At 43.9% G+C, this 26,596-nt stretch overlaps 1 protein-coding gene across 1 annotated transcript in view; it reads left to right on the top strand.

Annotated features, from left to right (window-relative positions):
* Positions 1-16,140: 16,140 nt before the first annotated feature.
* Positions 16,141-26,596, top strand: part of trpm2 (transient receptor potential cation channel, subfamily M, member 2) — a gene marked incomplete at both ends in the record, with an annotated part of 61,121 nt that continues 50,665 nt past the window's right edge. Inside the window, 4 exon segments of the mRNA XM_083642237.1 lie at positions 16,141-16,310; positions 17,918-18,086; positions 21,153-21,333; positions 24,486-24,652. Coding sequence (XP_083498363.1) covers positions 16,141-16,310; positions 17,918-18,086; positions 21,153-21,333; positions 24,486-24,652 — 687 coding nt within the window.

The raw sequence follows: 26,596 nt of genomic DNA, 5'->3' as shown, positions 1-26,596 counted from the left end.
GCATGCTGGGGGAGAACTTCTTACGCAAGCTCCGCCTACTGACGCGCTGTTGTATCGAAGTAGCCCCCCCCACCCCCCTCCTGCCGTGCGACTTTCGCAGGCTGGGGGGACTGCGGAGGTAACGTTCTTTCTCGAGACCGGCCGCACGTGGACTTGTCCGACAGTGCGGCCCCCAGGCGAGCTCCCGCCCAGCAATGGGCCGTCGGCGCCATTGATGGTGGGCTGTCCTAGGAGCCTCTAGCCAAGGCCAGGCCGTAGCCATGGACCAAGGCGAGCCTTGATAATGGGTATGAGACCCTGGGCGAGCTCCCGACCGAACTCGGGCCTTGGGCACCGAGGACGGTGGGTCTAAAGCTACAAGCAGGCTGGAACTGAGCCCAGCCTTGATGAGCCAACCGGTGGGCTTGACCTGGGCGCTGCCAACCGAGGCCATGCCGTGGCCATGGACCAAGGTGCGCTGTGCCCCCTGCCAGGCTACCTGCAGGGGGGGCGCCCCAACAAGGGAGTGCGACCCATGGAGAGCTCCCAACCACCCCGGGTCTTGGGCACCAAGGGCGGTGGGCTTGTCCTTAGAGCTACCAGCCAAAGGCTGGCACTGAGCCCAGACCTTGGCGAGCTGTAACCCCTGCTGGACGCGTAGCGCCAGCACGGGGCGGTACGTCTATTGTAGCGGAGGTAGCTCGCGCCCAATGTACTTAGCACACAGATACTAACTGCACGGGTGCACGCCAGCTATCTGCAACCATACTATAGTTCTGTGCTAAACAGTACTAATGCTATCTGCACGTATGCAAGCTAGCTTTCACACTCTTTTGAGAGCAGACCTTGGTCAGCTCTCAAGAGCTTAGGTGCGGCCCTGGGCTAGCCCAGCAGCTGCAAGACCGCGGGTTCAAGGCGCCTGTGCAGCGTGCTCATGCTCAAGGCAGAACACGCACTTAACGTGCCGGTTATACTCGGCCAATGCAGTGATACACACAGCCCATCCCCTCGCTGACTTTCCCTGCTAGTAGCAAGAGAAAGCCGGAAGCTAATCACTAATAGCAAGCTCCCGCGGGCCGCACCCTGTTAGCGGGAGTACCGTTTAAGCAGGCTAGCAGGCTAACAAGAAGCACAGGCTAGACAGTAAGCAACCCGGAGGCTAGCGAACGTGCGCGTGCAACGGTAACGTAAGCGGCAATAGCCCAGCCCGACGGGGGGGCAACAATACCCACAACCTGTTAACCCGCGAGAACAGGTGTGAACCAGCCACTAGCTAAGCTAGCGTAAGCACTGAGAGACAAGCGTGCGCTAACACAAGCCTGCGTACAAGCCGGTGCAGCGAGTCTCTACCCTGAGTAACACGGGGAAGCAAGCGTGACCGCAGGCAGAGGCCAGCGGCCCGCGAAGCTAGTCAATCTCAGAAGAAACTCCTCAGAGGGAGTTACAATCTAGTAGATGCTATTTGCACGCAACACTTAGCAGACAAGCAAGCTGGCTAAGAAGGGTAAGAACTGAGAGAAGTCAAAACAACTTTTAGCTAGCGTACTCGCTCAGCTAAATCTCAGAGTGCCCCCTTAGGGGCCGGCGTGGGTAAAATCTGCACTACACGCCGTATGTAGGTCCCAGCAATGCCTGTGCAGCGTGCTCATGCCCTTAGGCAGTGCACACATGTGTTCCCCTCTCTCTCTGCTAACAGGAATAACGGGGTTACCGTGTAAGCAATAGCCTGCGACGGTAAGAAGCTGGAGTGCTACAACACTAGATACTGGCTGCACGGGTAGCAAGCTAGCTTTCTAGCTAACTGAAGAGCATGGCTTCTAGCTACTACTCTCGCTTACCGCGCGCCCTACACAGAGGTAGTCGTTACCCTGTCTGGGGACGCAGCCAGATAGCTGGAGTGCTACAAGCTAGTCCAAGCTAGCTGCACTGAGCAACTTGCTAACTATCTATTTAACGTTACTCCTGGAGTAACGTGCGCGCTCTGACAATATAGCCGGCGCCTAAAACAAGCAAACGGGCGCTAACGACACGGGTGCACGCTAGCTTATCCGCAAAAACCAGGCTGGCTAGCCTATTGCTCTAGTGCTACACTGTAAGCTAACAGCACGTATGCAACCTAGCTTAACAGTTTTGAGCGCAGACCTAATTCGGCCCTCAAACGAAAACGCTGCCCCAGCCAGGGGAGCGAAGCAAAGCTACACAGCGGCAGCAATAACCACTACACGGCGGTAGCAGCAGAACTACACGGCGGTAGCAATAAACAGTTAACTAAGGAAGATACTCTTAGCTTTTAGATGACTTGTTCCGACGCCGCTGGTGGAGGGTACAGGGTCGGGCCTCCGAAGCCTGCTTTATCCCGTCCACGCGACCCTCTTGAGGTGGGCAAATCAGCCGGAACGAGCCTAGTATCTAAGCTATGTAAGAGAGCTAACTCAGAGTTAACCACGGAGCTTTAGAAAACACGTCTTCTCAGCGGCTGGAAGAAAGTGTAAGTGATTATCCCTGGGCTGACAGGACGTGACGTAGTCACGTGGATCCGTGTCAGCCCCAGGGGGTACCACGCCACCTACGGGTGGCTGGTCGGTTTTAATGAAAAGTAATTTTGGAGCAAAATGACAGTCTTCCATAGGGCTGCGTCGCAGCGTTGTAGGCACTAGTGAGAGCTTGAGTTCGAAACGAAGTAAAACAATGAAATCAGTGGTAGATAAATACCGTATTTCCTAAATAGTGGCTGACAGTCAACTAAAAGCTGATAATGGTTGGGGGCCGTGGTCGACACAAACAAAATAAAGGCTGGCCCCAAATACAGGCTGGGGAAGATGGAAAAAAAGAGGAAAAAACAAACTTTGAGCCTAACCCTCAACTTAGAAAACCCTCTAATGGGGGGTACGGTGGTGCAGTGGTAAGCGCTGTCGCCTCACAGCGAAGGTCCTGGGTTTGATTCCCACCTGGGACGCTGTGAACGCTGAAGGAATGCGTGCCCGGCCGTCCGCATGTCCTCGAGTGCCCACCGCCCGGGTGGGGTCGTCAAAAAGGGCCTTTCTGTGTGGAGTTTGCATGTTCTCCCCGTGCCTCCCGGGGGTTTCCTTCATATAGGAACCTAGCCTAGGTAAACCCAGCCCCCACGTGACCTGCTCTCTCAGTTCCCAGTCACTAGCGTCTAGACTCCGAGCCATTCAAATCGATTTCTGGGGCGATTGAAAGACCCACGCAGACCCGCAGCCAATGAGTGACGGCGTGACTGCCAACATCAGTCCTGCCGTGATCGGCCAATCAGAGAGTGCGTCTTTGTCAATGACGTGTAACAGCTGCAGTGCCTTAGCACTACCTAGCCGTTAGCATTTGGCCTCTCTAAAGCATAGCTCCCGAGCTAGCTACTAGCTATATGGCTAGCTATATGGCTATGCAACTACGTTGAGGAAATTCAAGTGAAAACAGCTGTTAATGTTAATGTGGGAATCATGGTGGAACCGAATAAAAATGTTTTTGTTTGATACTCTATTCTGTTGTATTGTCATGTGAGAATGAAAACAGCTATAGTAATAGTACTTCAAAACAGTGGTTCTCAAAATGTTTCCACATAAGGATCCTTAAACTGAATAATGTGATGCTCTGTTGATCAAAATAACACCTATATCGAAATCGCATTCACGCTAACCTCTTAACGTCTAGCTATAGCTAGGTTACATCTGGATTATGTATAATATACAGTATAATACTACGCTCACTAGGTCATGACATTCACATTAACGCCTCCAAAAATCTACTGTAGCTAGCTAGCGTTAAATAGGTTTATCTGTAACCACGCTGAAATGTGAGGGCATTAACGTTAATATTTCAATTAGGTCAAACACACCTTACCGTTATGACTGCGGCCGTTTTTGATTAACATTAGCGTTAAGTCCATGATCAAATCTAGCATTTCGGTATATTCAGTGTGTGTGTGTGAAAAGGATGTTAGCATGCTAGCATTATTAGCACAGAATGTATACAGTCCATGGTACAACGTTAGGCCTTCAAGTCCTGAGGCGAACAGCGCCGGAGGATGAAGTCTGCAGACTGGCAAAGGCTCTTGCATTCAGTGTCTGTGGTTTTATTGGCGTTGCTACCAGCGTTGGTTGTTCTGAGCTTGATTCTTCACTCCGTTTCCATTTCTGGAGAGTATTCAATGTTTCCTCTGCTCTTGAAATGAAATTGGAACACGTTTGGCAAATCCGACATGATTTGCTCTCCTGTTGGTGTAGTTTCACACCAACCCTCTCCAGGCATAGAAATACCCCCTTCTCGAGTGGTTTGCAGCTGCCCAACTTGCCTTTAGAACGAAGGTTTCTCTTACACAACCTGCAAAAATCGTTCACATTGGTGGTAGCCATCGCGCTGCTGTTGTGGTCGTTAGCTAGCAGTAGCCTAGTGAATGAAAGTGTAGGTAGCTGGCGCGCTAACAACAAAGGTCGCAGAGTGATGACGCCATCTGCTGCACTGCGCATGTGCTCTGTGCACTAAACTGGTTGGATGACGGTTGCGTAATGGAGTGGTCTATCGGGGGGGGGGGGGCGCAACAACCGCTAGAAATCGATTACCATAGGTGGGAGGCCAGACCCTTGTGACTGTAAGCAGGGTGAGCCTGAGAGCAGGTCACTGGGGGCTGGGTTTACCCAGGCTAATAGGAACCCCCTTCACCAAAAACATGCAATATCCTGTTTGCTGATGTGGTTCCTCCTCTGGTTGTTAAGGGCGCCTGTTCGGAGGGAGGGGAACTGGTTGGAATAAAGTGAACCTCCCACGTGCTATGTCCTACTAGTGAAGCTTCCTCTGTCAGGTGAAAAGAAGCGGCTGGCTAACTGCCCATGTCTCGGAGGAAGCATGGAGCCAGTTTCGGCTCTCCCCAGATCGGCAGAGGGTGGAGTAGCAACCAGGATAAATAAATTAAATTAGCACTAATGGGGGATAAAAATGGGATAAAAAATGGGGGGGGAAATGGGGAAAGAAATATAAGAAGAAAAAAGAAAACCCTCTCATAATAAAATTCCTTGTTGGAAGAACATCTAGGCTACAACTAAAAGAGTGTCTTTGTTGCTTTAGTTTGAAAGCCAATCGTTTGTCCAAAAAGCATCTGCATGTCATCATACGCTGACATGGTGTCATAATGACATGGTGTGACCAAGTGCATTACGCTCTTTTCGCATAGATCCAGTTTATCACAATTAAATCAGACAAATTCAAGGTGTTAGGCAAGTCTCAATGACTACGTTTTTTATGCACACTAATATTCCAGTTTTTGCCCATATTTGGAAAAAGACAATATTCGACTAAATGAAAAATCCACTAATATTCCCATTTACATGCACGTCAGGGAGGGGGGGGGGGGGGGGAGAGAGATGCAGGTACAGGGTTCGTACGGTCATGGAAAATCCTGGAAAATCCTGGAAATTTAAATTCAATTTCCAGGTCATGGAAAAGTTTTGGAAAAAAAATTAAATCCGACAAGGTTTTGGAAAAGTAATGGAAATTTCATGACGTTCATTTACACAGAGTTCAGAGCATAAAAATAGTATAGTGTAAATTGGCACGGCACATAACGTTCGCTGTGTTTCTGTTGTGTGTGTGTGTGTGTGTGTGTGTGTGTGTGTGTGTGTGTGTGTGTGTGTGTGTGAGAAGTGAATTCAGTGAGTTACGTTATGTTAGTGCTCAGTATGTCTGTACCAGACATGGGACCAAGTCACTTCGGTCCAAGTCTCAAGTAAGTCCCAAGTCATTTGGTCCAAGTCTCAAGCAAGTCCTAAGTCATTTTGTTTTGGGCAAGTCAAGTCAAGTCAAGTCACAGGTTTTGTCAAGTCAAGTCAAGTCAAGTCGAGTCCTTAGTTAAGTCAAGTCACTTTTTTTCCCACAAGGAGAGAGCAGGGAAAGGGAGGAGGGGAGAGAATAGCAGAATGTTGGGGAGGAGAGAGCAGGGAAAGGGAGGTGTGGAGGGAGCAGGGGGGGTGTGGGAGAGGAGAGAGCAGGGAAAGGGAGGAGGTGTGGAGGGAGCAGGGGGGGTGTGGGAGAGGAGAGAGCAGGGAAAGGGAGGAGGTGGGGAAGGAGAGCGGGGGGATGTGGGAGAGGAGAGAGCAGGGAAAGGGAGGTGTGGAGGGAGCAGGGGGGGTGTGGGAGAGGAGAGAGCAGGGAAAGGGAGGAGGTGGGGAAGGAGAGCGGGGGGATGTGGGAGAGGAGAGAGCAGGGAAAGGGAGGTGTGGAGGGAGCAGGGGGGGTGTAGGGGAGGAGAAAGCAGGGAAAGGGAGGAGGTGTGGAGGGAGCAGGGGGGGTGTAGGGGAGGAGAAAGCAGGGAAAGGGAGGAGGTGTGGAGGGAGCAGGGGGGGTGTAGGGGAGGAGAAAGCAGGGAAAGGGAGGAGGTGTGGAGGGAGCAGGGGGGGTGTGGGAGAGGAGAGAGCAGGGAAAGGGAGGAGGTGTGGAGGGAGCAGGGGGGGTGTAGGGGAGGAGAGAGCAGGGACTTTAGAAAACAAAGTGATTGAACAGAGAGGGCAATTAAAGCCAAAAGCACAATAACCCTCTAATTGCCCATAAACGTATGGAAGATTTTGTCAAAATAAGGGATCATTTTGTCCTGGGCAAGAGACACAAACGTGTCTGTTGTTGACCTCATTGAGGTGTAATTCTGCATGCAACATGTGTTTTTTCTTTTTTACACACAAGTATCAAGTAACTAACTGTGTATATTTCCCATCTCTAGGCCCGGGTCTCTGCAGTCAGGGTTAAGGCTGAGGGATGCCACTAGGTTAGGATAGGGTAGGTTAGGCTGTATATTAGCTAGATTGTTTGCCTTGCTCTCCTCTTGCCTTGTGTTTTCTTGTTCTCTTCTCTCTCTCATTCTCTCTCCTTGTTCAATTCTGTTTATTGAGTGCTATATTATACTTAGCAAGACAACACATGCTTGAATCAGGGCAATAATAATAAGCTGCAATGTGACAGGAGGGCAAGACAGAACATTTGTCAATGTTCATAATCAAGAATAAGACATATAACAATTTGGCATTCAGCTAAAGAAAGTGTGATTTCATCACTTTATTTATGGGGAAGTTAGACTCGTAAAGTTGTTGCTGTGGTCAACACCGAGCTGAAAGGTCACGTTGGGGCTGTTGTTCTCCCCGAGTCTGCAACATTCAGTTCTGTTTTTCTCTTTTCATTTCTCTGTTTGATGGTCAAACAGAGAAATGAAAAGAGAAAAAGAGAACCGAATGTTGCAGACACCTTAGTACACCAAAGTTTGAAGTAGATCCGACCAACGGTTCTCGAGATACGGGAGGAACGCATTGACACACACACACACACACACACACACACACACACACACACACACACACACACACACACACACACACACACACACACACACACACACACACACACACACACACACACACACACACACACACACACACACCTCTCCCCCCTCCAACCCAGGGCTGACACATCAATTTGCATAATGTCCCAAGATGTGTCATTGTGGTTGACAAGGAAGCAACCAAATTAAGCTAAATAAGATAAAGTAATATTTATTTTTACCAAATTTTTACCACAAATTGTAAATATTTCAATGTTGGCCAAAATAAAAAATAAAAATTGCTATATGAATTAACACCCTAAGTCTAAAGCACATTTTTAGACGGGGCCGTATATATACATCTCACAACTTGAACAAGTTGTAAGGTTGACTGGGAACGTTGGCGACCGTGTTGCACAAGCTTGTGCATAATATTTTAAGATACCTTGGCGTGCAGCAGGCAGATCAGTAGCGTAGCCAGACTCGGCTCATTGGGTGTGCCACAGAAAGCCAGGGTTACGGCCGCCACCAATTTTTTTTGGGGTCTTTTCAAACCAGATTTAGAGGAATATTTGTGTGTTGTTTGCTCCTTTTCGCACTCATTATTAGCAGGTAGAAGCAGTCAATTAAATTGTATTTTTTGGCAACATGTAAAACCACTTTGTTTAGTATCTCAAAAAAGTCTCACCTACTTTTTCCAATGAGTGTTCTAGTCGGGAAAGAACGCAAATTTGGTTGGCATGCAGATTCGTCTACTGCAGAGAGATCTGTAGCGTCAGTGTCCTCTGGCTCTGCACAAACCTCCGGTGTGTTGTTGGCTGCGTTCCCCGCTGTTAACGTCATTGTTTCGGCTGCATCATCTTCTGTCTCTTCTCCACTGTACACCACCAATACAGGTGCGGGAACGGGTGCACTACAATCCGCACTTGTTGAGGGGGAGGGTGACGACGAGTCATCTTCTTCCTCGTCGTTTCTTGCCTTTGCCGAAAAAGCTTAAAAGCGAGCTTTGTTTCATGTCTTCTTGATTTGGCGCTGCTGCTGCTGCTGCTGCTGCTGCTGTGCGTGCGTGCATTTGTTTACTTTACGTGGACACAGCTTAACTAGTTTCCCATGATGCTCCGGGGCACATAGGGCAGCGGACAGTTGGACACAGTGCATGACAGCATTGACATGTGTTTTGCAGACAAAACAAAACACTTTTTACCCCATTTTTTTGGGTGCGCCAGCGGCCTGTCTGGGTGGCATTTGCACACCCTAGCGCACCCGTGGCTACGCGCATGAGGCAGATTGGCTCGCAGATCGAACCGATCGTCTACTGGCTGGCTCGCAGATCGAACAGATAGTCTACGGGCCTGCGCTGGCCAAAAATATTTAATACATATTTCCTTTCAATCACTGTTAGTAAAACACTGACAGCCAGACTACAACATCAAACGTTGTTAGATTCCGCCCCTGTCCCGTCTGCCTGTTTGAAGAATATTTCAGCTGTGTGCAATCCAGTGAGGGGATTGATTGACGGCCAGTCATCCAATCACGACAATGCTATAAGGAGGAGCATGACTGGATGACAATTTGTCATTGGATGACTCAGTCATGATCCTCCTTATAGCATTGTCGTGATTGGATGACTGGCTGTCCGTCAAGCTCCTCTCTCCGTCTCCTCTCCTAATGCCGTTCCAGCTTGCACTCGCCATGCACTGACTGACGCATACCGGACAGACAGAGAAACTTGGACAATAAATGTTACCTTATGATTTAATTATTTAAACAGACAAACACAAACAAGTCATCCAAGTCATCACCTCTCAAGTCAAGTCAAGTCTCGAGTCTTTAACTTCCAAGTCCAAGTAAGTCTCAAGTCATTTATGTTTTTGTCAAGTCAAGTCACAAGTCATCAAAACAGGGACTCGAGTCGACTCGAGTCCAAGTCACCAAGTCTCAAGTGCCCATCTCTGCTTACTACCGTTCAAGGGTACGCTCTCTAAGCTGCACTGTGCATGTTTCATGCAAAGTCAGCGTTTTAAATGAACCCAACTCAATCCTCCTCACGTGGATCACAAAGTGAACCAACAGAAAAAGTGACACTTCTTTTTGCGTTCACATTGTCAGTTAATTTTTCTGGTCCACTTCAGCTGTGATGGGGCCTCAATCCTAACTGTTTTTACACTATGTGTAGCTCCCATGGATGTATTATGGTAGCTCCACTGGAAAGTCTGTAGGTGGCATCAAAGATTCATTTTCTATCAACATAACTACACAACACTACTGACAAATGTAATTGTTGACATTAGAGTATATGTGCTCACCTACAATGAGTATTTCTGTATCGTTTCTATTTTTAATTGTGCCAAGAGGTTAAGACAAAAAGTGCAAAGAATACAATGGAACAATGTTTTGCCAGAGCTGAAATAGTGAAACTTGGAAGCTGAACTTTGCCTCCAATTACACTCTATTGACAAATGAATAACATTGAATGCAAAGCACTTATTTGCATCTCTTACAGCATGTAGTGTAGTGGGCCTATAAACACACAACACATGTATTTCCATATAGCAGTCTGAACCCTGTAACTAGTTCCTATAGGTCAGGGATACTCAACTTGCTTTGCCCGGGGGCCACTTTTGTGAAATGATAGAAGGCCAGGGGCCAGTTAATAAACACTAATATACATTTTTCTGTAGCGGATTGTAGGTTTTTGGGGTGTCAGCCGGTGTTTAGTCTGACAATGTTGTGCACACCGGATAGTGAGTTAGGTTAAGTACATACATAAGTGCCTGGGTAGCAAGCAGACGGCGGTATTTGCCAATTTAGCAGCTAAATCATAGATTATTGAAAGATATTTCATATTCCTGACTGAAATGCTATAACAGAAGTGGAGTATTGGCCAGAATGACATGCACATTTGGACACTTATTCAGCGGGTATCTTGCATGTTGCGTTCAGGTGCACTGTAAAAAAATAACTAAAATGCAATTCCATCGCCACATGCGGGCCGCAAGTTGAGTATCACTGTCCTATAGGCTCCCTTTTTACTGTAGTGCTCAGCAGGGTGTGACCTGATTCAAACCAAACACACCCTCATTCAACTTGGTAAAGTTGCAAACAGTCACAGTGGACCTGCAGACTGGTTTGCTCATAAATAACTTACTTACGCCCTTCAATCTCTACTTTCTATTCAAGGGAACTCAATACGCCATTTCATAGGAGTTAGAAGTTAAAACCCCTAGTTTATATCCCTCTGTTTGCTAGACCCACCACCATGAAACATCACATCAAACACAATGTGCACTTCTGATCAAACACTTTCAAAATATTCTTTTACTACTTTTACTCATTGACTGGTCAGTGCTTTTACTTACAGTATGTCACATTTAATGCACTTTTTTTTTTAAATCTTTTAGGCTTGAGTTTTGTGTAGTTTTATTGCCTCTTTCACTTCTGGTTTTGCTTTTATTGTTTCTTCACTGGTATTTATGTCTTGTTAGGCTACATCCCCATTAGGCTGTGACTTTAGTGATCATTAAACATCTTTTTTTTCTCATGTTTTTTGTTTGTTCATAACTAACAATATGGCTTTGCCATAAACTGAACTCACCAGTTAAGCAAGTGTCAAATTAAGAGTGAATTTGTGCCACGCAACTGGTGACATGTTCTGCCGTGTGTTTGCTGTTACTGAACAGATTGTTATGGCTATGCTGAAAGCCAACCTGTGTCTCCCATTCAGTAACAAGATCCCCAGATGAATACTCTGGAGGTGTCGCCTGGCAACAACTGCTGTAACGCCTGGTGAAGGAGTGAAACATCACAGAGCACTTCCACACGGCTGAGAATGTTGCTTCATCAGAAGCGTCTCCATGTTGCTGCTGTCGTTTATCCAGGTGAAAGGAGCCTCTGACGGCACTGAGAAGAAGGGTAATGATGCTAATAACACCATGATGAATCATTTCTCCTTGCTGTTCTATTGATTTACTCATTTGATTTTTACTGCTGTAGGAAACTTGGAGAAGGTCTCCTCCTTTCCTCTGGGATCTGAGAATTATTGGCACTGAAATAAGTAAAGGTTCAGAATCAGAATCAGCTTTATTGGCGAAGTATGTAGACATACAAGGAGTTTGACTCCTTGTATATATATAATATATATATATATATGTATACGTTGCTCTCAATGTACTACAGGAAAAAGAAAAGGTGTGCATACAAGCTAAAACAACAAAACAAGGACAGCGATCAAAGGTACATAAAGCAAGTTAACTGCTATTTACATTATATACAATAAGTTTGATGTAGAGTGACCGTTATAAATATGTATATAAGAAAATAATAATTGTATACCTATGTACAGTCTAAGTATATGTAAACCACACTGGATTGTAAACAAGGCTATAAGTCAGATATTGCACAGTTGTTTATCGATCAACGTAAGCAAAGCTTTGAGACAGTAATCGTGCAGTTATTGAGTTATTGAGACACATTTTGGGACAGTTATTACACAGTTAACATGTTTCACCTTAGAGTTGTGTGTGTGTGTGTGTGTGTGTGTGTGTGTGTGTGTGTGTGTGTGTGTGTGTGTGTGTGTGTGTGTGTGTGTGTGTGTGTGTGTGTGTGTGTGTGTGTTGTGGGGGATTATGTGCATGAGGTAGGTTCAACAGGTAAATTGATTCAAGGTAAAGTGAACTATACAGTATAACTACTGTAGTACTGTACATACATGTACATTCCTTTCATATTTACCTAAATATAGACACTTTACACCACACATATTACTGTATATAGTAGTTAATGTAAATGTTTAAATGTGCCTCTGTCCTTGTTTGTCTTAACCTGTGCATACCTTTTTTGTGTGAGTATATCATGAGCAGTGTTGGGGGTAACTCATTACAAAAGTAACATATTGCATGTAATACATTACTTTTAGCAGTAACTTATTACTACATAGGATTTCAGTAATATTATACAAGTTACTTTGTCAAGTAACTCAAGTTACAAATTTAGTTACATTCTTTTAATCAAAGCACATAATCATTTCCTAATCAAAGCACATATTTAAATCATTTCCTAATCAAACTGTGTGTTTTTATGCAAATAACCACTTTAGATGACAATAACAAAGGAAAAGGATAACATTTAGAATTTTGCATGGTTTACACTGACTTCAAGGCGGTTTAAATTATTTTTCGGGATGTTCCGGTGCGGCGATGTCATTCTGCTACTGCTGTTATTACAGTGAAAGTAATGCAAAAGTAGTGTAATAAGTAACAAGTTACTCTACACAAACAGTAATATTGTAAAGTAACATTACTTTCAAATGAAAGTAACTAGTAATATGTAATATATTAAATTTTGAAAGTAACTTGCCCCACACTGATCGTGAGCAACGTAAAACCGGAGTCAAATTCATTGTATGTGTACAGACCAACACAGCTGATTGTGATGCAACGTGACACCTTACTGTAACTGACTGCCTTCTGACTGGATGCACCGGATGTTTGGAGGGGAAGGGCTTCTTCTTGTTCTGAGAGGGTGGAGCTATTTTAACAAAGCAAGATAGCAACAAGCGAGGCGAACACTGCCTCTGCATCCTGTGCAGATGATGGAGGATCTGCTATCACGCCAAGATCTGATCACTGAATCAATGGGTCAGTGTGGACTTTCAGATGTTTCATCTTATCATGAGGAGCCCCTTCATTTAAAACATCTTTTCCATTAGTTGGAATTGGCATGTTCTTGTAAGCCCACGGGCCTGGCTGGAGATAATGCTGCACAGCACAGGTCACATGTCAGCCAGATAAAGATATGTCCAGAAGCGTCATGCCCATTGAAACTGAGGGGGCAGTTGCCCCCTCAGATTTTTTGAAAAAAAGAAATGAAGGGGGAAGTAAAATTCATGCTGTTAGTTATTATAGGTATAGTTTGCATAGCAAGTTAGTTGGCTATATTTGTACTACCATGCAGCTAAAGTTAGCATTGTAATGTTAGCCAGAGCTGTTATGGCAGTGAGCTGTTTTTACCACTACCACCACTGTCACAGGTAAATCCATTTGATGTCTCCAGGTCAAGATGCAGTTTTTTTAAATAATTTGCATTGTGGATACTGGATATAGTCTTTTTATGTGAATAACATTTTGGGTGAAGCAAGATTGAGCTATTTCAAGAAAAGTGGCAGCAGTGTAGAAGCTAGTGTGGAAGTGACTAAGCTAATAACCATAAAAGCACAATCACCGAAATCTCTAAATAAATATACAGTATTTACCGTAATGAGAAAAGGAGCAAAATATTGATGGTTAAAACTTAATCATGATATCACAACACTCTAATCCCAATGATAATTTAAAATGAGATATTATAAATCTGGCCAACATTTTAGAAATAGCTAAATGGACGATTGATAGATAAATCAATCAATCATGAGTGGATTCAGCACACTTTATCTGGGCAGACTGATTGAATCATTGCAGATCTATTCAGACCTTAGGTCGCCACCAAAACTTTTCTGCTGGGGACCTTTGGTCGCTGCCGAATGTTTATCTCTAAATACATATACAGTATTTACCCTAATGAGAAAAGGAGCAAAATATTGATGGTTAAAACCGAATAATGATATCACAACACTCTAATCCCTCTAAACTCTAATAAAAAAATTATAATTTAAAATGAGATCTTCCTCTAAATCTGGCTTCAAATGGCAAACATTTTAGAAATAGCTAAATGGACTGATTCAATCATGAGTGGATTCAGCACACTTTATCTGGGCAGACTGATTGAATCATTGCAGATCTATTCAGACCTTCGGTCGCCACTGACATTTTTTAGCTGGGGACCTTTGGTCGCCACCGAATGTCGCCCCCTCAGAATTTTGGTTTGCATGACGCCCCTGGATATGTCTGTGTAGGTTTTACAGATTAGGAGATCATTACCTGGCGAGATGCAGACTGCACCACATGGAGTGAGCATACCTTCACACAGAGGACCTGTTCCAAGCAATCTGCTCTCTCCCTCAGAAATGCTGTCGAGATCTGAGGTGAAGATTCACCCGGAGGAAGTTGTCCAGCAGCTGCAGCTCGGGAGAATCGGAGTAAACCGACTCCTTTCGACTATTGAAAAGGTGAGTCCTCTCCGATCATGTTCTTTCAAATGTCATTCAAAGTGATTCTTACTTAGGCGAGGCTTGATGGGGATGAACGGACGATGATGTCCCCTTTGTTATTAACTGCATTAGCTTGCTTTGAGTTTGACACAGAACATGTCACATTTCCCTACCTGCCTTCCTTGACTTGAGCAAAGCACTCATTGGGCAAAGACACATTGAATCCAGTTCAAAATGTCAGTTAGTCAGCTTCACTAGCTTTGCTGAGACCTGTGAGTCCTTTCCTCCGCAAGGTCACGTATCCACACTTTGCTCATCCAACTGCAGGTGATTTCGACTCAACTCACAGCCATCATATTTACTTTACTTTAATAATAAAGTAATAATAAAATAAAATAAATATTGCCATAGCAGAGTTCCTTGTTTGATAAACTTAGATAATGCCACACTACCTATGGGGCCTGGACTGTCAAACTCAGACAGTACCGATTATGGTTCTGTCACGAGTCACGACAATCTTGCTCAACCACCATCCCCACTCCTCCTGTTAATATACCTTCACCATAGCATCTCTGGTGGTACACACACACACACACACACACACACACACACACACACACACACACACACACACACACACACACACACACACACACACACACACACACACACACACACACACACACAGTGTAGCAGCGATAATGATTTGAAAGTGTTCACTCATCTCTCCTGGTTCCTTCCCCTCCTCTGAGTCTCTCTAACCTGATGCTGCCAGATGGTGATCATGATCGAATCATCTCGTGTGAATCCAGTTGCGTTGCAGGTTAGAGTCTCTGCTTCCTGGAGAGAGAAAAACACTTGTTTGTCTTCTGGTCTACAGACTGCCCAAATTCAACAACCTCCTCTCATTTGACCTCTAATATAACAGAAACTTCTTTCAACATGTATGTCTACTGTCCCCTCCTTTGTCAATTCTGTTTGCAGGAACATGCTATACTGTAGGAATATTGTTATTATAAAGGAGTACTTTAAGTGCTTAGTGAACTACATTCAGTATCGGAACGGATACCGACATTCAATCAACCAAAGAGATAGATAAATCAAATAAATAAATAATGTGATGTCTCTGATGCAGCAGTATAGTACAGGCAGGCTACAGTATGTGATATTTGTGTTTATGCAACATAAGTCCATGTAGTAGAGAACATACAAGCATGGGGGCTCATTTGCAAAATGCCACGTCAACATTTTGGGGAAAGACATGACTTACATTTATTTCATTTGCAATATCTCTTAAAAATCAAGCATCCCGTTTGTGACGTGTTGTCATTTTGTCTTTGTAAAACGTTCAACTACTAGGATTTGTTTAGATTTTTTGTTTTATCAATCATTTAGAGACACGTGTGATACTTTTTTTTAATGGTGAATATTTTGGAGATAAACTCTCATATTACAGTTTTGGAATGAAACCAGGATCAAAATAATCCAGTCTGAACAAGTCATTTATGTATTGATTGCATGGAGAGCTGGCGTCTGGCTCCTCTCTGTCCTCCACGGAGGAGATTTGGTCAGATTTCAGCCCATCCCGGCTCCGCTGTGACATCACTGATGCAGTGCTGCTGAGTGCGAGCCAGTGCATAAATAAAGCTACAGTACTGACTCTGCTCTTATGTTGCTGTCAGCTCCGACTCCCGCCTGAACCAGAGCAGAGTACGCTACCCATCCACCCACCTCTCTCCCACCCCATGCCGCCTCCAGGATGGGGGAAGCCGAGGTGGAGTCGACCCTGCTTCACACTCTGGCTCTCAGTGCAGCCAGAGCCTCTAAGCACCTGTCTCTGTCTCCCTCCTTCCAGCGCTGCACCCTTGCCTCCTGGATCAAGGAGAACGTCCGCAGGAAGGAGTGCTGCTTCTATGCAAAGGGAGTCAGGTAGGCTGTGCTGTAGTGCTGTAGTGCTGTAGTGCTGTGTGCTGTAGTGCTGTGCTGTGTTGGCATTTGGGGAAAGGAGTCTCTGAACTGAACTTTTAGCTGCTGCTGCTGCACAGCACTACAGTGATACTGTAGCATTTCCCCTCTGCTGTGTAGATGAGGTCTAGGAGGTCTTATCTCAAGAATGATGAGCTTGTCCCCCCCTTTAATATACATTCTGTGGTACATAAGCTTTTGTTCTGCATGCTTTAACATAATCAAATCACATAATTATATAATAATATAATAATCCATTACTTGGCAGCACCCACTCGCTTTTACCCAATTACTGTTTTTCTACTTGTCTGCCAACTGCTGAGTAATCGTGTGCAAATCTGCTGTGTTGTATTTCCATGTCTCGTGCTGCTTCCTCGCCCATCAAGCAGAAAAGCTGATCCTTTATCTCCACTAGAGAGGGGATCTGTCAGTGTGGCTACCCTAAAGCCTCTTCTAAACATGAAGTCTGGATCATGTCCGGCTAGACAGAGCAGGATATTTTCCGGTTTTACCTTTCTAGACATGAGGGGTCTTTGTTTAGAAACAGCTGAAAATGGTCCGTATTCTCTCTGCCGATAGCGAGTAGAGTGGGTGGGGGGAGGGGGTGCAGTAGGGTGTATCGATAAAAAGAAATGTGATGTGGAAACAGCTTTAGCGAATCTTTGACCAAACTCGATTAAAAAACATGCAGTTTTAATGGAAGATGCATTCCGACGCATTCAGGCGATGATGTGGGGTGGCAATGTGCCAGAAAAAGTGAGCGCTTGCCTTTGTTACATCGCCCAAAAGCCGCCAGTCAAAATAGTGGTCGCACCGTCGCACTAACATTACACTGTGGATGATTTTATAAGTGGCATTCAAGTATACCTATCTGACTAGTTGTCAATGTATTTCTCCCCACGAAAGTTAGGCTATGTCTCGATATAGGCTGATGCAACTCTTGCATTTTTACATAGCCTACAAGACAGACAGGTCGGGAGGAAAATAAACCATTCAAGCCGTTTGCAGCACTTGAGGAAACCGTGAGTTTGCTCGTTTAATTCGTTGATATAAGCGATTGCCCGAACGATTAATTAATAGGCTACGTGAACGTTAGTGGGTACTTAAGCCTATGCAGTAGGCTAAAAGTAGTAGGCTATCATCTCCTTGTTGCATTTTTAAACTGGCAGATGGGGGAGAAAAAAACGATTCAACTTTTACTTGTTTACTCACCTAATTTGGCTCTCTTCCAAATAATCCAGCCACGTAACTAACGCTACGTCCTTTCATGAGAATAATGATCACTGGGACATTCATGGTTTGTAAAGTGCCATTTAACCACCCGCCCACTCAGACATAACAGCTACATGATCCGGATCATGAGCTGCCGGTGTTAAACAGCTGTTTTTCCAATAATGCGGATCCTATACTAGGGGCTCAGATGGTCATGATCCGCACTCGCGGGAGTGCGCATAAGGCGGCTAATTGTTTCTAAACATGCAGGCAGACCGGCTAGCAGCTGGTTATAATCCGGATTTCACTGCATGTTTAGAAGGGCCTTAAGACCCATCATGATCCTTTGTCTCCACTAGAGAGGGGATCTGTCAGTGTGGCTACCCTAAGACCCATCATGTGGACGAAGCCATCAAGCCGGAGGACTTCATGGGGGAGTCGTGGGACAGACACAGACACGTGTGTGAAGTGCCCACTGATGCTTTTGGAGACATCAGCTTCGGCGGTCTGGGACAGAAGACTGGCAAGGTGAGAGACGGATTGCATATAACCAGATGATGCTCTTGATTCTAATGATACAACTGTATAGCGTTTGTGATGTGTACACTCATGATGTGATCATGTGATGTGTACACTCATCATGTGATCATGTGATGTGTACACATATTTCCAAGTCACATGTTACAGATGTTTTAGTGACCTCTTCTTTATTCATCGTTCGAAGAAGTATTTCTGTCTTTCGTCCGGTAACTTTGAGCTGCTGAAGAACTGACTCTGTACAAAAGGTAGCAGTACTGCCGGGGTCGAGAAAAGCGTATGTTGTTACAATGTTATTACTCTTTTTTGCTTTCAGCTTTACAGGAACAACAGCCAGGATTCCTTCAGGCACACCGGCCCCATTATCCTTCCATCCGTCGTCCTTATCCGTGTCCACTAAAGCGCTTGAAGCATTTACAACAGCCTTTTCCTTTTCTTTGTGTGAGTCTTTGTTGGCAATATGCAGAAGAGTTGGGTGTTTCAGGGTGCACTCTTTGCAGATAAGTCTCTGCTGACAACCTTTACTCATGTGTCCCTTTTCGAGACACCCAAAGCATAGCCGCCCTTTACTCTTGAGGAATTCCAGTTTCTCTTTGTGGTTTTTCTTGTGGATCTGAAAGCAAGCAGAAAGATGGTGTCCTCCCTGACAATACATGCATCGGTTAGATGGCCGGCTGACCGTTTTGTCATCGTTTCTTATAGTGGTTTGAGATATTGGTGATACGCTTGTGGCAAATCCACTCTTACTCGTTTTGAGCTTCATGCTGGAAATACCAGGGACAAATGTGTTGTAGCTTGTTTTAGTGGCTGTGACGGGTTCCTTTAGGTAGGTATGTTTCAATAGTTTTTTTGCTTCAGCATATCCTGTTTCGGGTTGCATGTAGTGACAATTGCGTACAAGATCTCTTGGTTGGCCAACAGTACATTGCTCCAACAAGTAAAGCCTGTCTTTAAGGCCATGGCACACCAATCAAACATTCTCAAACAAACACAAACAAACACGAACAGACAAGGACAGACAGCTATGGCACACCAAACGAACATTTGTCTTTGTTCGTGTTTGTTCGTGTTTGTTTGTGTTTGTTTGAGAATGTTCGTTTGGTGTGCCATGGGCTTTACTGTCCTCCGTTTTCTCCTCAATACCGTGTTCAAATGCTCTTATAAAGAACTGATAATCCAAGGGGTTTCCACTAAAAGTAGGGATATTGAGCGGTGGTAATGAAGAGAGTTTCTGTTGTTTTACCAGTGTTTCTGTGATCACGTTTTGTTTTTCCATTATGTTTATTAAATTGTCCATGTTATCCTCTTCGGAAGATGTGCTGGATGAAGTACAACTCCGTCGACGTTGTGATCTTGTTCTTTGTGCTATGGCTTGAGGCCCTGTACTTTGTGGTATGGCTTGAGGCACTGTACTTTGTGGTATGGCTTGAGGCACTGTACTTTGTGGTATGGCTTGAGGCACTGTAACTGGTGGTATGGCTTGAGGCACTGTACTTTGTGGTATTGCTTGAGGCACTGTAATTTGTGGTATGGCTTGAGGCACTGTAATTGGTGGCTGAATTCCAGCTTCCATGGTTGTGCTTTGTTTGGAATATATCTCTCATCTCAGGATCCTTCTTTAATGCATTTTCAAAATATTCATTCATTCCCTCCTCTCCTGAAGGGGGCTCCATAGAGTACTCATATTCCTGTATGACACTCATTTTTGCAGTGTTTGCTGCTAATTCAGTCTCCAGTTCAAGTTCTTCCTTTTTGCCTTTAAGAATGGCTTCTTCTCTTTCCAGAGCTTGTTTCTTTTTCAGCATGTTAGCTCGTACCAGCAATGCAGCCTTTTCACTTTCCAACTTGAACTTTGCAGATGCAACAGAAGACCTTGAACTTTTTGAAGAGATACTTCTTCTTTTCACTTGCAAATTGCATACAGGAGCTGCATCGATCCATTTTTCCACTTCATACACAAATTGCTGCACCGCTTCGGGTTTGAACCATTCAGCCTGATCAATTTCTGCTTCTTTCTCATCCTCTGTGGACAATAAATCCTTAACAAAGCCGTTCAACTCCTGCATTTCATTGAATAGCTTAAAATAGTCCGTGTCAATTTTAGATCTCACCAGTTGCACATTACAAACATTTTCCATCAACTCTATGATTTCATTTTTCTTTTTGGTTAATACACCCAACTTTGCGCTCCTTGATGCTTTCAGTCGCTTGAGCCTTTCTGCAAACGCATCATCAATATCTCTTCCCAAATCCTCCATTTGACTGGTTGACAAGATGGTTGACACCGTCTTGTCAGACTCCATTTCGTCACTTGGTGGATCCATTTTTCCTCTTGACTCAATTTTGTCATTTGGCAAAGATGAAAAACTCCTTTTGGTGCTTCAATTTGTTGTTCTTGGACTTTGAACTTGATTTCCATACAGCATTTGCATTTGTCTGAAAGCATTTTCCACAGGTATTGGAATATCCCACCACATTAGGTCTTTGAATGCACCATCGCAGTGACATAATTGCTGATGTCCATTATGCCAGAGTGCTTTTATTCACAGAATCACACAAAAATGCAGGAAAATTCCAGGTGAAAAAAAATTCCAGGTGAAAATTCCAGGTGCACAATGTTTGGGGATTTTAGTTCATGGTACAAACACACATTTCCTTCCATCGCTCAACCATGTGCTCTTCTAGCAGCAGGTTTTTGACAATTAAAAGAGCAATTTTCACATCATGTTCACATCATGTGATGTGTACACTCATGATGTGAACATGTGATGTGTACACTCATCATGTGATCATGTGATGTGTACACTCATCATGTGATCATGTGATGTGTACACTCATCATGTGATCATGTGATGTGTACACTCATCATGTGATGTGTACACTCATCATGTGATCATGTGATGTGTGCACATTTGTGTGAACACACTATTCTACCCTCTGTGTGTGTGTGTGTGTGTGTGTGTGTGTGTGTGTGTGTGTGTGTGTGTGTGTGTGTGTGTGTGTGTGTGTGTGTGTGTGTGAGTGTGTGTGTGTGTGTGTGTGTGTGTCAATTTGCAGTACGTGCGAGTGTCCACAGACACCCGTCCTGACGTCCTGTACCAGTTACTGACGGAGCAGTGGAAGCTCGACCCTCCCAACCTACTGATCTCAGTGACCGGAGGAGCCAAGAACTTCTATGTGAAGTCCCATCTGAAGAGCATGTTTCACAGAGGCCTAATCAAAGTGGCCCAGACAACAGGTCAGCTGACACAGAGAGAGAGAGAGAGAGAGAGAGAGAGAGAGAGAGAGAGAGAGAGAGAGAGAGAGAGAGAGAGAACAACAGGTCAGCTCACACACACAGAGAGAGAGAGAGAAGGATATTTGTGTGCATGTGAGATGTCAAGCTCAGCCAATGATTAGCCAGAGAAACAGTGTAAAAGCATGTTTTGTGCGTGGCTGCGTCACACTCACCTTTACACCTGTGATATGATCTGCATGTTGAAGCTAGGGGAGGAGCTAGGGGAGGAGCGAGGGGAGGAGCTAGGGGAGCGTGACTGCCTGGTGAGGCTCATTTCTCAGTACAACTAGTGGGTAACACTCTATAATAACTGTACACTATTAAAGGAACAGTTCACCCTAAAATCTAAAATACATATATTCCCTCTCACCTGCAGTGCTATTTATCCATCTACAGTATAATATTGTTTTGTGTTAGTGGCTTGAGTTTTGGAGATATCGGCCGCAGAGTTTCTGCCTTCTCTCCAATACAATGAAAGTGGATGCACTCGGCTTGTGGTGCTCAAAGTGCCAAAGAAATACATTTGAAAAATTCAACAGCAATGTCTCTTTCCAGAAATCATGACCTTGTTACCTCGTTATGAGCAGTTTCATGGAGGAACTATTTTCTTTTGACTGAACTACACCTGCTAGCTGCTAGCTAGTTCCTACATGAGACTGCAAAAGAAAAAAGTTCCTACATGAAACTGCTCAGAACAAAGTCTGTGCATTATTTTGAGTAACTGGGTCATGATTTCTGGAAAGAGACAATGCTGTTGAGTTTTTCAAATGTATTTTTTTGGCGCTTCGAGCGCTACAAACTGAGTGCCATCCAGTTCCATTGTATTGAAGAGAAGGCAGACATCTCTGCGGCCGATGTCTTCCAAAACTCAGGCAACTATCCCAAAACGATATAGATGGATAAATAGCACTACAGGTGCTATGGTGGAGTAAAAATATGTATTTTGGATTTTAGGGTGAGCTGTCCCTTTAAGCATTAGTTAAGTATTAGTAAATACTTAATTCATCATTTATAAAGCATTGTTTTACTAAGCATTAGTAAGTAATTCATAAACACAGTTGTACATTTTTTATTCCTGATACCCTTGTACCCTACTAGTCCATCTGATGGATATTTCCTACAGTCGCGTATGGGCCGTTTCGACATTTTTTGTTTAAATGGTCTGAAATTAAGGCTAGGTATTTTTTGGGGGGTATTTGACAAAAATCAATCATATCTATCATCTTTCTACCATCCTAAGACCTTGTTTCAAAAGTACAACTCAATTTACTGTTAGTCCATCTGATGGACCCATTGACTTCCATTGAAAACACTCTATTGGTACTCCCAGCAAACTTTTACAAAATTAATTTATTTCATTTGTTTCAGCGGGCATCCTGGACCAAATACCTTGAAATTTGACCTTAATATCTAACCTTGGAGTTGGTAGAAAATTTGGGGGAGTTACATGGTCTCAAAGTCCATTGCATAGTTGTCCCATTGGTTTCAATGTTAATTTTGCACAAAAACAACATTTTTTTTTGACTCCCAGCTAATTTTTCAAAAAATCATTATTTCCTTGATGTTACACATCTCACCTTGACTCAAGCGGTTAAAATTGTAGTTTCTACTGTGTTTGGCTATTTCCCCATATTCCCCCAGTTTTGGCATAGCAATCAATTTACATGAAATGTAAAAAAAAACTGATTCCTATGCCAAAGATGGGAAAATATTAGAAAACTGAATTTGACAGTCCACACTACTGATTTGAAGCCTTTAGACCAGGATGGATGCTGGACTAAAGCTCGTTTGTGTGTTTTGGGGAAAATGGCTGGTAGTCCAAAACATGTGCTTTTTGGTTTTTTGGCTCAAAATATGAAAAAATATTATTTTTACAAAAAATCACAAAAAATACAAAAACCCACTGATGATGTCACAATGTCTGTGAAATCATCAGTAATGTCATCAGTGACATATTATTGACCAAAAATCATCTCATGACATCACTGATGATGTCATAGGCTAGTGATGTCATAGGTATTGTGACATTCCTGCCAATCTTTGACACTAGGCATCTTGCAGTGGTGACTTTTGTAAAACACCCCAGTTTGTCTTTATGGAAAGGGGGGAAAAAAAATCACTTTTTTTTTTACTGTACTTTTTTTTTTTTTACTGTACTTACTGTACACTGGCATTTGAGGGGTTAAAATTCGAATAGGTATGAAATGTTGGTATGAGGTATGAGGGAAGAAGTTACCAATGAATTATAAACAGTCAAAAATTTAAAAATTTAAATTAATATTTATAAATTAGTACAGTATTTCCCTTAAGGTCCATCAGATGGACTAACAGTAAATTGAGGATTATTCGTAATTGGGGTACAAAGGTTAATAAGCTAATCTCTAATGTATATGACAATTGTATTTAATCACATTTATAAATGCTTTTTAAAGCATAGATAGTCCTTACTTTAGATCAGGTCACAAATATGAATATATTATATATTATTATAGATTAGAATATTAAAAGGAATAAAACATTTATAACTGTATTTATGAATTACTTACTCATGCTTAGTAATGTATGAACAATGCTTTATAAATGATTAATTAAGTATTTAGTTAGTTACGAATAATTAAAGGAGAATTTCGTTTTTTTTTAACCTGCAGCCCTCTCCTCACATTAATTATGATCTGACGACTCCCCCAGTGCTCTCCGCAGCGTTTTTGTCATCCTAGGCGTTGTTTTGAGATCAATAACCAAGCCACTCCTAGAATGGAGCTCCGTGAGGGCCAAGTTCCACTTTGGCTCTCTATAATCTTACTGCACTGGCTGCACTGATATTACTTTTTACGAGTTCAACGTAACTTTTTTCCCGGATGATGTAGCTTGTTTCAGAACATTTACTTTGTAAAGTGGAATTGTGTTTGATGAAAATTTGTTTCCAGATTTGAAAGAAGTAATTTTGGCATTATCTTGGCAATTTATTCAAACCAGCAGCAAGATTATCTGTCAGTGCACAGTGAGATAATTGGACTGAAAATATCATAAAATGAGCTTAATGGAAACCAGTTGAAATCACTGGACAGCTTTGGATGTTTTGCAGTGTGACTGGCAGGCTGTGTTGTGTGCAGGTGCATGGATCATCACGGGAGGCACTCATACAGGTGTGATGAAGCATGTGGGGCGGGCAGTGAGGGACCACGCCCTGAGCAGCTGCTCCATGGATGGCCAGATAGTGACCATTGGAGTGGCCACATGGGGAACCCTCCACAACAGGCACGCCCTGGTGAACCCAGAGGTGACCATTCACACCTTACCACATATGACTTCTGGCTCACCACAGTGGATTCATGAATTATGAAATGTTGGTTGGTTTGACCCCAAATAGGACCCTGAACATTAGGTGGGCACTTGAGTCACATGACTTGGACTCGATTCAGACTCCAGTCACAATTTTAACTGCATGAGACTTGACTTGATGCTGAAGAGACTTGAGACTTGACTTGACTTGACTTGGGTTCTGGTGACTTGATTTTGAAGATGACCAATAAGATCTTGTGTTTGTGTAAATTACGTAGATTGAAAGTTATGAGATTTGTTCCACCAGATGACTGAATTTGACTTATGTTTTCTTTTCTTTTTTATATTTTATTTTGAATTTTTCTGAACAATGCACAGATAAGACAAACAAACATGGTCAGACACAGGAAAAGAAACAAAAAACATATATTATCAACATTCAATATTACAACGTGATTACCAGCCTCATAAGGTGCTTAAGTGCTTATGAGAGATATTGTGCCCGGGATCCCACGCAAGGGGTCCATCAGAAACCAGCCAGGTCAGTCACTCGTCACCCCCAACCTCGTCGAGGTAGACTAGAAACGGGCCCCAAATGGTGGAAAACCTTTTAAGTGAGTTGGTCCTCAGGAACCTAAGTCTCTCCATCCGTATAACAGAGGTCATGTCCGTCAACCACAGTTGGAAATAAGGTGAAGAGGAGGATTTCGATTCCTTCATAATGAGTTTTTTTGCTACAATTGTTCCCTGTGTCAGAGACTGTTGCACAGCCATGGGGAAGTTCAGAGAGGACTCTGAGCAGCCGAAGATGGCGAGTTCTGCCTCCGGCTGAAGGGTTACTTTGTAGGCCTTAGAGTACCAGTCAATATTTTGGCCCAGTTGACCCTGTTAGTGAAGGGCAGAACCAGAAGGCATGAGATAGTGTGCTCTCTGACACTTGACACCTGTCACACAGTGGTGAGACACAAGGAAAGATTCTGTGCAATTTATGCTTGGAATAGTGAAGACGGCGAGTGACTTTAAATTGAATCAACTGGTGTCTGCTATTAACTGAGCAGAGTTGTACCACAGACAGACTCCTTTCCCATATAATGTTGGATAAATCAATACCAAGTTCCCCCTGCCCCACTCCTCTAATCCTCTCAGTGGAGGGCGTGTTGCAGTTGTCAGACATACAAATCTAAAGATAAGATGGTTGGAGTGAGGAGGGCTCTAACATGTTTTCTAAATGAGTATGGAATTGAATTTACTGAAATTGAAACTGATTATAGAAATCAAACTCACGATGCTCTTACGAAATTTCTATCCAATTAAAATGGTAATGCCATGGGGGGTACGGTGGTGCAGTGGTAAGCGCTGTCCCCTCACAGCTAGAAGGTCCTGCATGTTCTCCCCGTGCCCCCTGGGGGTTTCCTTCATATATAAGAACCCCTTCACCAAAAACATGCAATATCCTGGTTGCTGATGTGGTGCTTCCTCTGGTCGTTAGGGGTGCCTGTTCGGAGGGAGGGGAACTGGTTGGAATAGCGTGATCCTCCCACGTGCTATGTCCTACCGGTGAAGCTTCCCCTGTCAGGTGAAAAGAAGTGGCTGGGTAACCAGGATAAATAAATAAAAAAATTGGCACTAACGGGGGATAAAAATGGGGTAAAAAAATCGGGGGGGGGGGGGGGGGGGGTATGATACTTTGTTTTCTTTAATAGCCCATATACAGTAATTGATACTGGACTGATTTGTCCTGTCTTTTGGTGTTTCCAGACTTGGGACTTGACTTGATACTTGTGACTCAAGACAGTGAATGAGTGCTATGTGCCATTAACCCATCTCTTTTAAGCTAGTCCAGTCTTCTTCTCTCCCTCCTCCCTCTACCTGCTCCTCTTATCATCCTTACCCTTTCTCCTCCTCTTCTGGCCCATCTTCTTGCTCTCCTCGTCCTCAGGGT

This window comes from Poromitra crassiceps, assembly GCF_964638095.1.
Source record: "Poromitra crassiceps genome assembly, chromosome: 8".
NCBI lineage: Eukaryota > Metazoa > Chordata > Actinopteri > Beryciformes > Melamphaidae > Poromitra > Poromitra crassiceps.
Note: the sequence above shows the minus strand (reverse complement) of the source record. Positions and strands in the feature narration are given on the sequence as shown.